At 34.7% G+C, this 16,430-nt stretch overlaps 1 protein-coding gene across 8 annotated transcripts in view; it reads left to right on the top strand.

Moving 5' to 3' along the window:
- The window catches only part of SCN7A (sodium voltage-gated channel alpha subunit 7), a 71,960-nt gene extending 58,116 nt beyond the window's left edge, over nt 1–13,844 (top strand). For 7 of the 8 annotated variants that reach the window (XM_049887358.1, XM_049887360.1, XM_049887356.1 and 4 more), the window contains 7 exons: nt 277–384; nt 3,294–3,572; nt 4,476–4,529; nt 4,942–5,079; nt 6,835–6,939; nt 7,261–7,531; nt 10,832–13,844. In XM_049887358.1, the coding sequence (XP_049743315.1) occupies nt 277–384; nt 3,294–3,572; nt 4,476–4,529; nt 4,942–5,079; nt 6,835–6,939; nt 7,261–7,531; nt 10,832–11,892 (2,016 nt within the window). In that variant the 3' untranslated portion in view covers nt 11,893–13,844. Of the gene's footprint in view, nt 1–276; nt 385–3,293; nt 3,573–4,475; nt 4,530–4,941; nt 5,080–6,834; nt 6,940–7,260; nt 7,532–10,831 lie in introns of those variants that run through there. The other variant, XM_049887363.1, reaches the window with a different exon arrangement.
- The last annotated feature ends 2,586 nt before the right edge of the window (nt 13,845–16,430 follow it).

Raw genomic sequence — 16,430 nt, 5'->3', positions numbered from 1 at the left:
ATAAAGAATATCAAATATGCAAATTTTTGTTTATCTCAGTAGCATAGGTTCCTTATTTCTAAAAATTATTTTTATCTTTTTTCAAGTAATTTTAACACATAATTATTTTCTTACACCTTTCCATGTTATTATTTAGATATTTGTAAATATATGTTAAAATCTTTTGCAAATTTCATGGTAGGCTTTGATTATTTATCTTCTTTATTACAAATGCAATTTGTATTTTGCATATTATTTTGATTAAAATTAAATTCTATCCACTTTTATTTTACATAGGTCTTTTGTCTTAGCTTAATAGGCAAATTTCGAGAAGATCTAAAACCACTTATATCTATTAAATTCCTTCGGGCACTCAGAGTTCTATCTCAATTTGAAAGAATGAAGGTAAGAGAAATTTTTCTAAAATATAGATTTTTTATTTTAGATAACTAAATTTTCACAGATGAACAAACTTTGTTTTCTTTTAATTTGTATCTTTAAAAATATTAATACAGCAAGACCCTCGTACTCTACTGTTTAAAAATAAAAAGGAATAGATGTTATACTTATTAATATTTTAAGTCTTTATTGCTCATAATATATGAAAAATAATAAAGATAAGCAAAACAACTAATAGTTGAGAGAGAAAATACAGCTCTAAAAACTACTATTCTAATCCACATGAATATATGAGTATTAATAAATTTGTCTCAATTTTAAAAATACAACTGTCAGAAAATGAAACTTATTAGTTAGCTAGCTTTTTTAAATTACAAGGATATTGTAAACACTCAGTAGGTATTTACTGACTGAACAGATATCTGCAAGTTTGAATTTTAAAATAAATTTTCCTTTTTTTTCCAATTCACATATTGCAACTATGAATTCTTACCAGTTCTCTCCACCTCACCCCACATTAAAGCCTCCTCTGGACAATATAAGGGAAACTAATAGGTTGAACCATATAAAATGGCCAATGTTTTGACTTATAATGAAAATTCCATACTGTTCAACCTAATAGAAAAAATGGAGCCTGTGACCAGCACAAGTAGAATTAAATATTTAGATATACATTGATCAGTTGTGTGCAGAAGTGGTAGAAAAAGTCTTATATACTTTTTATTTCATAATTATCCCTTTGTGTTTTCTGGCATTTTGTTTTATATAGATTGCTTAACATTAATCTGATTAATATTACTCAATATCACATTCAATGTTATGGTAGGATCTAATATGAAAACTGCCATTAAGATTTTAAAAATAACATACAATGCATAAACTATAAACTATAAACAATAAAAAGAATACAGGTTAAATATAAATCAATTTTCATATTAGATCCTACCATAACATTGAATGTGATATTGAGCAATATTAATCAAACGGATTAAGAAACCATGCACTTAAAATCATTCCACTCATTTTAAAAAATAGATACTTGTTTTATGTCAAAATTTGAGTGATTATTATAAATCCAAACAAAATGTAAGTAATCTAAAATCACATCATGGAGAATCACAAGGTGGTGATAGTCCTCTGTGATCTTAAACCAAAATAAGGTGGACAATAGCTGAAAAGGAAAAGGTGGTTGAAGAAAACTATAATATTGAGGTTAAAATGATAAAACACCTAAATTTTCAGCACAGATACAGTTTATTGACAGGAAAATTTGATAGAAGATTCCAAGGCTATAAAGTAGAGATGGTGTATTGACTCGAACAAAACAAAAACAAAAAAACCCACAAACTAGATAAGTGCATGTAACTAAAATAAACTCTTATTTATTGTATTGTTTTGTTTTCCCCTAGTAAGTTTAGATACACAGGGTACAATGGGTACCAAAATCAGCAAATCTTCTGCCCCCAGTTTAGAGAAAAGCAGGAAGGGATTTGCTGGGGAAGCTGCCTCCCTTTGTCAGAAATTAAGCATTGTACCACTTGATGCCATACATTTTATTAGAAAGGTAAATCAAGCTCAGGTAAATAGTATCCATGGTTAGATCAATGTCAGTACCAGATCTGAAGTGTCATCTCAACCTCTAGAAGTTCTGTAGTTGAATTATCTTTGAAGATACAGCAAAGAGTATTTTAAAAAGCTACAGGATTACAAAATTAATGTTTATGCATTTAATAAGCTTCAGGTCTTGGGCACTCTTTACTACCAAAATATTTGTGTCAACCACAGCCATTGTTTTTATTCTTATATATGAGTATTTTCTAACAGGCATAGAATATTTTTTCAATAGAAGTATCAGTGGACCTCTCAAAATGCCTAGAGTATCAAATATGAATCTGAGACCTTCTTTTAGAAATAAAGTGTTCTTGAAAGAAAAATTAAAAATTATTATTTAAAGGGCAGAAAACCAAGGAATATAAGCAAGAAAATACAGGTAAAAAAAAATAAGAACCTAGAAAGGCTTCAGGGAAGAAATGGTTAGACAGGTACAAAAGAGAGTGAGATTGGGAGGGGGGGGGCTCAAAAGTGTAAATTATAAGAGAAAGAAAGATAAAGAAATAGTGAAGATTTAAAATATCCTATTGGATGTGGCAACGGGTTTGCATCTGCCATAGCAGCTTTAGCGGAGTGAAAAGAATAAAACTCTGGTTGTAATATTAAAGAGTGAAGTGATTGAAGAAATGGTGACAGTGATTATATACTATGTTGTTATTCTAGTTTAGGTGGTGGATCATTTCCTAAACTTTCCATTCTGGGCTGATTCATCGGTGACATAGAGTAGTTCAGTGAGGAGGGTAGAGATTTTGCAAGGTACAGCTGTCTATTCAGTATTTCTTCCATGTCCTCCATTGACTTCACTGATACTACAGTCTTTTAGTCTTCCTCTTATTTCTCTCACCACTCCTTCATTGCCTCCTTTGCACGCTCATCTTCCCTAAATTAAAATCTTCAAGGCTTAGTTCTAGGCCCATTCCCTCTCATTTTATATGCTCTCTGGATAGTCTCATACATATACACACAGGTTTGATTATTTTGTCCATCCCCACACAGTACAAGAAATGAAAAAAATATGTGTTAGATCAGTGAAATAATTATTTCTTATATTTATACTAACCAGCTCTGTTGCCTTTAATAGTTTTTTTTTTTAGTACAAAGACTTACAGTATCTGCAGAGTATATCTTTAAATTGAATTGTTATTTTGGTTATTCAGATACCAGAATATGGGCAATTGCATATTTAGAAATGGCCTTTTCTTGCTTCAATATGCTACATCAATTATTATTATCAATTTGATCAGATGTTAAAATAGTTTCACATGTCTTATCTAGAACTTACATGTTCATTTTTTATATGCCAGGTGGTTGTGAGAGCTTTGATAAAAACAACTTTACCCACTGCCAACGTGTTTCTGGTGTGCCTTATGATCTGGCTGGTTTTTAGCATTATGGGAGTACACTTATTTGCTGGCAAATTCTATGAATGCATTGATCCAACAAGTGGAGAAAGGTTTCCTGTATCTGAAGTTATGAATAAGAGTCAGTGTGAAAGTCTTGTGTTTAATGAATCCATGCCATGGGAGAATGCAAAACTGAACTTTGATAATGTTGGAAACGGTTTCCTTTCACTGCTTCAAGTTGTAAGTAATCTTTTGATTTTTTTAAATCAATTATATGTTCATCCATATTGTTAGGTGAGTGTAAAGGACAAAGTGTGGTTATAAAATATTTTAATAAATATTAATTAAAACCAAAAAACCAAACCCAATGCCATCAAGTCGATACCAGCTCATAGCAACCCAATAGGACAGAGTAGAACTTCCCCATCGGGTTTCCAAGGAGTGGCTGGTGGATTCAAACTGCTAATCTTCTGGTTAGTAGCTGAGCTCTTAACCACTATGCCACTAGGGCTCCAAATATTAATTAGTGAGTACATATTATGGAGCACATCATGCTACGCTCATTTGGTAAGACAAAAGTTAAAATACAGCCCCTGTCCTATAGGGTAAAAGAAATGGAGATGAACGTAGAAAATGGCAGGTACTGGCAAAACCTATGTCCTCCACCACTGATCGGGTAATACGGTCACAATTCTTTGGTCTTGTTTAGGGTATTACTGTCTTTGTTCTGTTTTTTTTCTATTAAGTGCTTTGAGAAATGGCCACTCAGTGACCCAACAGCAGCAGAGGTGAAGAGGGAGACCATTTCCATCTTACTTCTTCAATAAAAAAACACATGTAGAAGTTACAAGTAACTGTGACACTTCAGTAGCATATGTTTTATTTAACTATCCCTTAATATTATCTTAAAATATTAAAAATTACTAGCTACAAATAAACTAAATAGTTTAAAATAATTGTTAGAAGACTACATAAATATAATAATAAAATGGTTAAAGGTATCTCAATTACACAGTATATTGAAGTGTCATGAACCTTACTAATTAAATGTTTTAGTGCTATTAATAATGTATTAAGTTTTACATTTTATTTGTCATGAGCTATGAGAGTCCCATAAGAATTAAAAACATGTCATTTTTACAGGCAACATTTAATGGCTGGATCACTATTATGAATTCAGCAGTTGATTCTATTGCTGTAAGTACAGTATAATCTAAGAGTCATTGTTAAGGGTTAATCAAAGTCATTTTTGCATTTCAAGCAATAAGTAAATAATTGACATGGTAAAAAGCAAATGTTTATGCTAGATGGAAATTAAATACATTTCACATTTTTGCATATTCATGAACAATGAAATCCTTTCAGTATTATATTCAATGGCTATGGGCCCATAGGTTCATTTGAAGAATTACCACACTTCGTAAGAATGATTACACCAAGGCAATAAACTTTATAAAATAAATGAAACAATGATATACCTTCATCAAACAACAAAGAGAAATTATTACTTCAAGTAGCATTGTTGGACCTTCTTGTCATGAATGGTTTTATACATCTGTGTTTTAAAAGTCAATGCCAATAGCTTTCTATTCTTTTAATTAATTTTTAGGTAAATATGCAGCCTAATTTTGAAAACAACATCTATATGTATTGTTACTTCATCAACTTTATTATCTTTGGACTATTTCTTCCTCTGAGTATACTGACTGGTGCTATTGTTGCCAATTTCAAAAAGCATAAAATAAAGATAAGTATAAATATTCTCTGCTTGTTTAATGTCTGACAAAATTAAACACATTTATAAAAACACCCTGCCTCAAATAACTGATTTGTTTTGGGTTCAACTTAATGTCATTTTATTTGATTCTTATCTAAAAAATATAATGACTGGCTAGATGTTCCTGCGCATTGATGAACATTTCTAAAATGTTCATCTTTGCATTGTTTTCTATATTCAAAGTATATGCAAGTTTAATAGTTAAAAGTTGTAAGTTTTTCTGTATATATTTTGCAAATAATGATGTGCTAAAAAATGAATAATATTATTGTGTATGCACAAATACTTGAAGAGCGCAAGAAAAAAAAAATCTCTTTTTAATCTCTGTTACATCAGAGCCTTCAGAGTCATAACCAGCATAGACATCATGGAGGTTAGAGTAGTTCCATCTTCTAGAAATAGAGTCATAATCCAAACAGATGGCCTAAATAGTAATGCTTGAATTTGTAAGAGAGAATTCACGGGCACAATTGCACAACCACTGTTTGATGCTGTTTCCAGAGAAAGATTATTGAAGGCCTCCGCAAGCACAAAGGCCTCAAAAGACATCTAAGTCTACTTATTTTTAACTATAGGGTCCTACATTTACTATTAGGTGTAGGAAAGCCTTCTCAAAAAAATCAAGAAAAAGAATAGTTTAATTTTGAAATTCCATTGGCATTCAATTTCAAAAACCACAAGCCACTCTGAGTCTCTGCTAATCAGGTGGAAGTAGAGAGGCAGAGAGTAAATATGCTTTCGTTTGGTTGCTTCAGCTTCTTAGGGACTTCAAATCAACTCTAGGATTTGCTTCTGGGCTTCAAGTTGGTGACCCTTGTCAAATTTAAGTGAAGAGGTCCTGATTTAAAGCAGTAATAATTCCTAATTATTAGACTAACAAAACATTAAATGTTCACTTCTTATTCACTTTATATATTTTGTATAAGATACTGAAATTAGCACTGGATACACAAATAAGACCTAGAAGGTGCTATGAAGAGACAGTACAGGTACTTTTGGCATAATAGCAAAAATATTTTCTGATAAAAAATAGTCTTTGGAAAATAAAGCAACATAAGACCCATTGCCATTGAGTTGATTCTGACTTATAGCGACCATGTAGCAACCCAGAGTAGAACTGCCCCATAGGGTTTCCAAAGCCGTAATCTTTACTGAAGCAGACTACAACTTCTTTCTCCCGTGGAGAGAACCTTTCAGTCAAACCAACAACCTTTCAGTCAGCACCAAGCACTTAACTACTATACCACCAGAGCTCCTTACAGCAACATAAGAACATGTAAAAATACATGTATGGCCAATTCTATTTTTTTCTGCTCATTAAAAGAAATAAACCAACCTTACTTTTAGCTATTGAATACAGCTTTTCTTAATAAATCTTTCCGGGTATACCCGGAAGTTTTTCCTTTTTTCTCTCTCTAATAAGATTGAGTCCTCAGTGAACTGAGAAGTGAAAATAGAGTTGACTACTCACAGGAAAGGCTACCAAGAGGTTACTGAATCTCAGTCATTACCAACATATATATATATATATATATAAAAAATCTGTATTTTATATAAATTTTTACAGAAAGTCAGATATGTTCAAATCATGATTTATTTCATTGCAATGAAAGCATTTTTAAAAGATAAAATCAATAACTGCCAAGTCTTCTAAAATGTGTATTAATATAAGGGAGAATTTTGGATTACATATGATTTCAATATTTTTTTCTATCATTTCTTTACCAGGGAGGGTCAAATATCTTTATAACAGTAAAACAGAAGAAAGAGTGCCGTGGATTGAAGAAGTTCATGTCTGAGGACTCTCAAAGACCGATACCTCCCCCAAGAGTGAGAAAACTTCTAGACTTTTTGACTCTTGAAAAAAGTGTCATTTATATATTTTCTTTTTTAAATGAGAGTATTTATTTTTAAATTCTTAAAAAATGATTTCACTAAATTTTAAAAACATGTACCTTGACAAAACTTTTAATGGTTGTTATTATTGTTTGACTACTATAATTTGGAGCTTGGTAAAAACAGGCCTTCGCCAATTCTTCTATTTATGCTGGAAAACAAGTTGTGGAATTAAAGATTGTGTGTGTGTGTGTGTATGTGCGTGCGTGCGTGTGTGTATTATTAGTGAGACTATTGTATCTTTTTTCCCCACAGAACAAGCTCCAAGGACTCATCTTTGTCTTGGTGACTAATCAAATTTTTAATATCACCATCATGGTTCTTATCTTTGTCCACGCGATAACAATTATGATGAAAAGTGATGATGAGAGTCCACAAATGAAAACTGTTTTCTACTGGATTAACACAGTTTTTGTTGTGCTATATACTGTAGAATGCTTGCTGAAGCTCATCTCTTTCCGCTGTTACTATTTCACCATTGGATGGAACATTTTTGATTTTGTGGTGGTTGTTTTCTCCATTACAGGTAAGATTTTGCTTAGTCATATTTTCATTTGTAGTAATATTATACTAGGAAAGCTTTTACAGTAAATATCTTTTGAGACATAGCCTGTCAACAAGTAAAAGAGATTGTTGTTAGCTGCTATGAAGTTGACTCCAACTCATGGTGACCTTCTGTACAACAGAACAAAATGTTGCCCAATCCTTCCTCATCCTCACAGTTGCCAGCATGTTCTAGTTCATTGTTGTGGCTATTGTGCCAGTCCATCTCTCTGAGAGTCTGCCTCACCTTTGTTGGCCTTCTACTTTACTAAACATGATGTTCTCCTCTACTTATGGATCTCATCTGACGATGTGTCCAAAGTAAGAGAATTGGGCAGTGTTTAGTTGTGCTCCATAAGGTTTTCACTGGCTAATCTTTGGAAATAGATCAGTAGGCTTTTCTTCCTAGTCTATCTTAGTCTGGAAGCTCTGCTTAAACCTGTCCACCATGGGTGATCGTGCTGGTATTTGAAATACTAGTAGCATAGCTTCCAGCCACCACAGTATGACAAACCGACAGTTTGTGGAAAAGAAGTAGAGTCCCTTTTTATTTGTCAGACGAATGCTCTACATTTTTTTGCATTCATACATGTCACATGCCTGACAGATATCAGATATTCAAACTATTTCTAGAATTAATAACATAGGCTTTCTTTCACAGAACATCAAGTAAATGCTTAATTACCTCTTTGGTGTATATCATACATTAATTTTCTAGGCTGACACTGGAAGGGTCTTTATGCCTTAGCATGACATATTTCAAACTTAATATTGTCCCTTTGCTGTAGCCCTTAAAATTTCCAGAATACTATAATTTTAGGTTTTAGTGTATTCGTTACCAGTTTCCTCTCACTCTGGACATCTCAGTCCTTTATTTAACAAACATATTTATTTGATTACCCTCTTTGTGAACACATATTGTGGTATATGTAAATAATTCAGTAGTAAACAATATAGGCATTAACTCTGTGCACATAGTTTATAGTCTATTAAGGGACGCAGATAATTAAACTCTACATTATAATGATGTGCCATTAAGGCTATGACTGGGAAGCAGAGGGGGCTGCAGCAACATAATAGAATGAGGGCTGCCTAATCAGTAAGTGGGGTCACAGAAAACTTCCTAGAAGACGTGAATCCAAACAGAGATCTATTAAATAAGGAGGTACCAAGCAAAAAATTGAGGATAAAAGTGTTTCAAGCATAGAGAAGTTTGTTTAATGTCTGCCTCCCCATAATACACATACTAGAATGTAAGCTCCATGACAGTAGAGACAATATTTAAGTTTATATTATGTGTCAAGCACTGCTCTAGGTATTTAGTAGTAGAAAAACACATAAACTGCCCAGTCGTACTTCCAGAAAATTTACACATGCAATAGTTAATTGAATCCATGAAATTAACTACTGATAGAAAAGTATAATAAATGATAGAAAAGTACATGAAGACAGGAAGGGGCTGGTAGGAGAAAACAGAGAAATTATGGAATTAAAGAGCCCGGCACGGTGGCTGAGCATTCAGTTGCTAACTTAAAGGCTGGTAGTTCCAACCTACCCAGTGGTTTCATGGGAGAAAGACCTGGCGATTTGTTCCTGTAAACATTATAGCATAGAAAACACTGTTAGACAGTTATAGTCTATCACATGGGATTGCTATGAGTAGAAATCTACTCAGTAGCACCTAACAACAACATGAGAGCGAAGTGGGAGTAACTGAATCAGAGAGCTGGAAGAAAAGGAAATTGTGGTTAGAGACAGAGAAAGTGAGCTGTTTGAATCTGAAGTTTCAGAAGGTATCTTGGCTTTAGAATGTGGACATAGATGTGAATAACTGAATTAAATAAAATGATAGTGAAAATTATCAAAGTTGAGAAGGCCAAAGACTAAGCGGCTAACCTTGAAACAGCTTGTTGATGGTAGGTACTGGGATAGACAGGGAGGCAGTGAGCCAAGTATTGAAGTATTCAATGAATAAAATGAGGGGGAATCAGTAGATCATAGAGTGGTAGGAGATGGTATAGCTGAATGGCATTATCCACAAAATATTAGAAATTTTTAAAAAATGGTAAGAGGAATGATATGGAAATCACATTGGGAAGAAATAATGATACTTGTTCTATCCTTCCATACTGAGAAACAGTATGGAGGAGAATGAACTGTCTACACTTGAGAGATTGCATGGAAAAAATCATGTCCTCAGGACAGAGTCAGATTTCAGATTAAAAGAGTTGAAGATTTAGTGACGAGAATGTAGGGAAACTGGTTTACAATGAAATGGGGATACATCTTGCATAGTGAAAGAGTTTAAAGAAAATTGGGGAGGAATAAGAACTTGAGTCAGAGTAGAAACTTCACAAGAGCACTATGGAGATGAGGCTGTAGATAGAACATAAGAGGGACTGCCATCTTGGACAATGACCAAGTTTAAACAGAAATGTGAGGCATGATCCTTCCAGATTAAGCAAACATACTGTCTCAGAAGCTTCATAGGATTCTTCCCTCCCCACCTTTTCACGTAAAAAAGAAACCACACTCTCTGGTGCTTCCCGAGAACATCCTTTATGCTTTTTATGGAAATTATCATTTTGGCTTGTTTAACACTTAAAACAATGTCTTTACTCCCATCCTTGCCTGTGCATCCACCATTTTTAGAAAAAAGTTCTGTGAGGACAGAGACTCATTTATGCAATTCACATTTAAAGCTCCTAAGGGCCCAAATACTATCTATGAAATATGTACACTTAATTACAATCCTTGAATCACTGAATACCAGACATTTTTGTGATTATATTTATGAAATAGGTCTTTCTGCCTTGTGTTGTAATTAGTTAGAGTGTCTATCTCTACTTTGTAGATTATAAGGTCTTTGAGGGCATAAATTATGTCATTCATCTTTGCAAATTTGAATTATATCTTTATTAGACATTTAATAGAAGTTGGAATGAACTAAATTTCTTGAGCCAAGGGCAATCAGAAAAAATCGTGACTACTAGCCTACATTATAGATTCATGCCATCTATGATTCCAGAAGTATTTGATCTATAATACTCTCAAGATAATGATACAGAAGAATTCTTTTCCAAATTTTGATAGATGCCCTGAGCATTGCCACAGTTAGCCTTTGGCTAACCCAAACGTTCAGTATGTGTTGTTAAGTGGAAGGGATTAATAAAATCATCATAACTTATAGAAACAACATTGAAATATAAAATAATTTATATTCCTCTAAATACAATTGTGTTTGAATAATTTCATTTACTGTTTTATCTTTTTCCACTCCAAGGACTATTTCTACCTGCAGAATACTACCTTGGATCTCCTTCCCTCGTCCAACTGATACTTCTGTCTCGGATTATCCACATCCTGCGTCTTGGGAAAGGACCAAAAGTGTTCCATAATCTGCTGCTTCCTTTGATGCTGTCCCTCCCAGCATTGCTGAACCTCTGTCTTCTTATCTTCCTGGTCATGTTTGTTTATGCCATCTTAGGAATGTACAATTTTGCCTATGTTAAAAAAGAAGCTGGAATCAATGATGTGTCCAACTTTGAAACCTTTGGGAGCAGCATGCTGTGCATTTTTCAAGTTACCATATTTGCTGGTTGGGATGGGATGCTTAGTGCAATTTTCAACAGTGAATGGTCTGACTGTGATCCTGATAAAATCAACCCTGGGACTCAGGTTAAAGGAGATTGCAGTAACCCCTATTTTGGGATTATTTATTTTGTCAGTTACATCCTCATCTCATGGCTGATCATTGTAAATATGTACATTGTTGTTGTCATGGAGTTTTTCAATATTGTTTCAAAAAAAAAAGCCAAGACCTTGAGTGAAGATGATTTTAGGAAGTTTTTTCAAGTATGGAAGAGGTTTGATCCTGATAAGACCCAATACATAGACTCTAGCAAGCTTTCAGATTTTGCAGCTGCTCTTGATCCTCCTCTTCTCATGGCAAAACCAAACAAGGGCCAGCTCGTTGCCATGGATCTTCCCATGGCAGTTGGGGACCGAATTCACTGTCTTGACATATTGCTCGCTTTTACAAAGCGTGTTTTGGGTAAAGATGAGAGGATGGAGAAAGTCATTTCAGAGATAGAAACTGGGTTTATATTAGCCAACCCTTTTAAGATCACGTATGAGCCAATTACAACTACTCTAAAACGAAAACAAGAGGCAGTCTCAGCCACTATCATCCAACGTGCTTATAAAAGTTACCGTTTGAGGCGAAATTACAAAAATACATCAGATATTCACATGATAGATGATGGTGGAAGTGTTAAAGCTACTAAAGAAGATATCCACTTTGATAAAGCTAAGGAAAAGTCAATTATTCAAAGCCAAGTCTAATCCCACTTACCACCCCTTCACTTTCCTCATGTATCATGAAATGTTAAAAGTTTAAATCATAAATAAAAGCAAAGATCATTTGTTCACAACCCATGGAAGTTAAGAATGTATTCGCAAGGCTCCATACCAAATTCACTTTTTACTTCTATGTATTTAGTCTAATCAATCTATCAGGAAGACAACTCCCTTAATATTGCTGCAGTGAGCAGTTAGTGGTTAAAGTTGTCACTTGACAATCCAATGCTCATTTTCTCTATATGGCTTAGATGGCACTTGCCCCTTCTGGAGAATGGGAAAGGTGGTGGAAGGGATAAGCAGCAAAAGGGTCTTTCTTGTATATTTTATGTCTACTTGAACTTGATGGGCTTCAAGTCACCACTAATAGGACTTAGTTACAAACGAGTTCTTAATGTGGAGTGGTGTTTGAAAAATAGTGAAATGCTATGGTCATTAAATCAAAACCTTATGTAGAGAAACCATAAATTTTTGGAAGGAGTTCTGTAGAAGTTGCCTTTCAGTTCAATCTCAGAGGCTCCTGGGCTGATTAAAACCACATTTAAAAAAGATTGGTTGGAGCCAGTTTTTATTTTTTTCTTTTTGGTAATAGAAATTAATATTGTTTCATTCTTCTCTGGTTCCTCGATTCTCATCTCTTTGAGTAGTTCTACCTAAGCTCCAATTCTACCATAAGATGAATTATAAACAAGGCCTATAAAGGGAACTACAGTTCTGGCCTACTTTTCTCCCATTTATAGTTTTTAAAAGTATACATTTACTGAAATGTTGTAATAGAGACTATATTAATAGAGACAAACTTTACATTATCATAAAACCAAGTATTCTTACCATGTATTCAGAATGTAACCCTGAGTATGTAAGATCTGGCAGATGCATGTCATAATATGAATCAAGAGAGTTGAGGGCTACAGTTATGTCTAGGACATTTCAATGTGTCTTGGCCATTAATAAGGCAACTGTGGCCACTTTAAAGTACTTTTCACTGTACTTGATGGTTCTTTATAACTTAGAGAAAGAAATGATCCTCAAACTGTGAGAACTGAGAATTAGGAGATAAAAATGTAAGTTCATCATAGTTGTTTTATAATCTTAGTATATGCAAGTTATTTTTACTTATTCAATTACCTTTCTAGGTTTTGGTTGTTGTTGCTGATGTCATTACTGCTTTTATATCATCATGTATATAATGACTCTAAAAATGCTTCATATTTGAAAAACTCTAAAACCCTAAACATGAGTTTCACTATGGGAAAAAAAAATTTTTTTAAAGGTACAAATCGTTGTTTTTTGGCTCATTTATAAAAATTGAGTCAATTATACCCATGAAGTTAGAGATTCTGTATGAAGATTGATTTCAACATTCTTACAAAATCCTAAGGGATTCAGGAAGAAAATATGTATGCTGTTGGCTGTAAATATGTTACACCGCATTCAGTCTGAGTAAACTGTATTTTATTATGACTGCATGATCTTGAGCCTTAACTATTATAATCTAACTTTTTCTGTTCCTTGGAAATTTAATAACCTGACCAAGATGCCTTTGGGGGATTCCCTAAGCAAATATAATTTCAGGGTTCTGTTTCTTTCTGTAAGTGTTCCTTGCTCTTTTCCTCCTGTTCTCCATCCATGTGATGTGAGCCAGTGAGGAATCAGTGTTAATTTGGTGACCTGGTGACAGCTGGTGCTTTATCTAAGCTTCTCAGTTTTCTACTTCTTAAGAATGCTTTAATGTGGAAACTGCTTCACATACTTAAACTGAATCATAACTTGCTTCTGTAAATTTCATAAAGAATACAAACTGATTTTAGTTTGGAAATTTCAGCTTTTACATGTAAATCGTGTACGCCACTAAACTTATAAAAACTGTGGAATTATTTTTAACAAAGTCAATATATTCTACTTTTAGATACAATAAAAAATAAACACAACCTGTAAACCACATTTTTGTTTTGTTTTTGATAAATGTTTATAAACGTTTATCTTGTATCCTGCTAAAACCAAAGAAACCAAACCCATTGCTGCTGAGTCGATTCCAACTCATAGCGACCCTATAGGACAGAGTAGAACTTCCCCATAGAGCTTCCATGGAGTGCCTGACGGATTCGAACTGCTGCCGAATCTATTAGTTCCCATGGTTTTCTCGTGGAGTCTATTGGTTTTTCTACGTATAGTATCATATCATCCATAAATTTATAATTTTCTTGGTTCTTATATGTGGCATGATTTTTAATGTATCCTGGACATTCTGTTATGTTAAAGAGGCTCTGAATTCTATTTAAATCTTTAATTTTAGCAGGCAGTCAACCTGTTTACATTTAGTACACAGGTCTTAGTTTACTTTTGTGGGTTGTAACCTCTGTTGTTGTTAGGTGCCGTCCAGTCAGCTCTGACTCATAGTGACCCTATGTACAACAGTACAAAACACTGCCTGGTCCTGCACCATCCTCATAATCATTGTTATGCTTGACCCCATTGTAGCAGTTACTGTGTCAGTCCATCTCCTTGAGGATCTTCCTCTCTTTCACTGACCCTCTACTTTACCAAGCACGATGTCCTTCTCCAGGAATTGATCCCTCCTGCTAACACATCCAAAGTACATGAAACCAAGTCTCGCCATCCTTCCTTCTAAGGAGCACTTTGTCTATACTACTTGCAAGACAGATTTGTTCATTCCTCTGACAGTCCATGGTATATTCAATATTCTTCACCAACACCGTAATTCAAAGGCATCTATTTTCATCGGTCTTCCTTATTCATTGCGGGTTGCAGCCCCTATGGTACTACAGTTCCTAGAGTCCTTGCAGAGTTATTTTGGTGTTCTTGGTTTATCTGATGCTTCTTATGCTCCCACTGGTCCTTGCTGTTGCTGCCTGAGGAAACGGAAGAGGTTTCCCAAGGCCAGGCCACCAGGCATCTCTCAGTGAGGAAGGAATGCTGTGGGATCCCTCAACTGCTTTCCCATGAGGACAAAGACTCTTCCTATATTGGACACTTGTGACTGTATCCTACTTGCCAGCATTACCAGCTGACCCTGGTGTCTTTGAGAGAAGACAAAGAGTCTTAGGCCTCAGGGTCAAAAAGTCTTCCCAGCTTGCTAGAGCTCGGTCTCTCTTACCAGTTCTACCTCCCCACCTCACAGTCTTTCTAAAATAAGGGGAGTCTAAGACCCCCTTATTTTTGGTGAGTCTCCTAATTGATCTTCCTTGCCAGAGGCGTAGGTTTGTCTAATGTTGCCAGAGGAACTTCTGTTTGATCTCGGAGAGGAATAAGCCTGCTTGGGCTGCTTTCTATTGCTAGGAAAGGGGTGAGGAAATGCCAGGTCTTGGTGGCCTTTTGCTGGGTGGTGGGATGTACCATGCCCTGTACTGTGCTATTCCTCCAGTCTTGGGGTCTCAAACTAGCTCACTTTCTCATTACCATCTTTCAGACTTCTTTAGTTTCCTTTTGCACCATTTGCAGAGTTTAAAGTTGTGCTTAGCAGAGAAACCCAAGAAAGAAATTAACTATGCCATCTTGTCCAAACTAGAAGTCCCGCGACATATTTTTAAAACTTAATTGATAGGAAAATTGCCATAAGCCCATAATATAGTGCAACGTAAAGCAAAAGTGGCTTTTTTATCATTAGGTATATCACCCTGTCTCAGTATGTTGAAAGAGCTACCTTTTGTTGCTGAGTAAATATTTCTTTTTAATTGTTCTGTCAATCATGTTTGATAGTTCTGATCAAGTAAAGTATTTGTTCTCCCAGGTGAATGAACCTTCTTCTTTAGATCAAGGTGGAGCACTGACATATTCAGGCTAAGCAAGAGTCCACAATAGTAGCATCAATTTGATTAAAGGAGACATGATTTGTTTTTTACATCACAAAAAGTGACTAAGATTCATCTATAAGATGTCTGCTATTCCCGTGAAATATGAATTCTTAAATATATTGTGCTGCTGTCACATTGTTTTATGCAGAATAAAACACTGGATCTTTCCAGTGCATACAAGGATTCTACTGCAGTGCAACGCCAGCAAACTAGTCAAGGTCTGCCAGGGATCTCTGTGGCAGCCACGTTAGATGCTTGCAGGAAAGATCTCATGAATAATCTATAGTTATAAACAGGTGGCCATACCAACCTCTCCTCACTTAATGCTATTCCCAAATACACTCTGAGAGAAGTAATTGGATACCTTCATTAGCAATTGATCTGTACAGGAAGAAAGTGTGATTAAAAACCTTGCAATGTATTGATTGCATGTGCATTAGCCTGCATTTACCTACATTTATTTTCTACAGAAAACTCTAGAAATCATAGCAATAACCAGACCTATAGCACTAAACAGGTATGTAAAACATTTTAAAGACACAGCATGGAAATCAAGAGCAATTCTTCCACTATACAGTATGTAAGAAGCAAAAGTAGGTACCATAAGGCCGCCTTATAATTGGGTAAGAGCTTGTGAGGCAGTGTCTAGTGCTGAAGTGCCTCCAATGGAGCAGCTTGTAGAATGTGAATCCACTCTAGTCCATTTTA

The sequence above is a fragment of the Elephas maximus genome, chromosome 6 (genome assembly GCF_024166365.1).
Source record: "Elephas maximus indicus isolate mEleMax1 chromosome 6, mEleMax1 primary haplotype, whole genome shotgun sequence".
Classification (NCBI taxonomy): domain Eukaryota; kingdom Metazoa; phylum Chordata; class Mammalia; order Proboscidea; family Elephantidae; genus Elephas; species Elephas maximus.
Note: the sequence above shows the minus strand (reverse complement) of the source record. Positions and strands in the feature narration are given on the sequence as shown.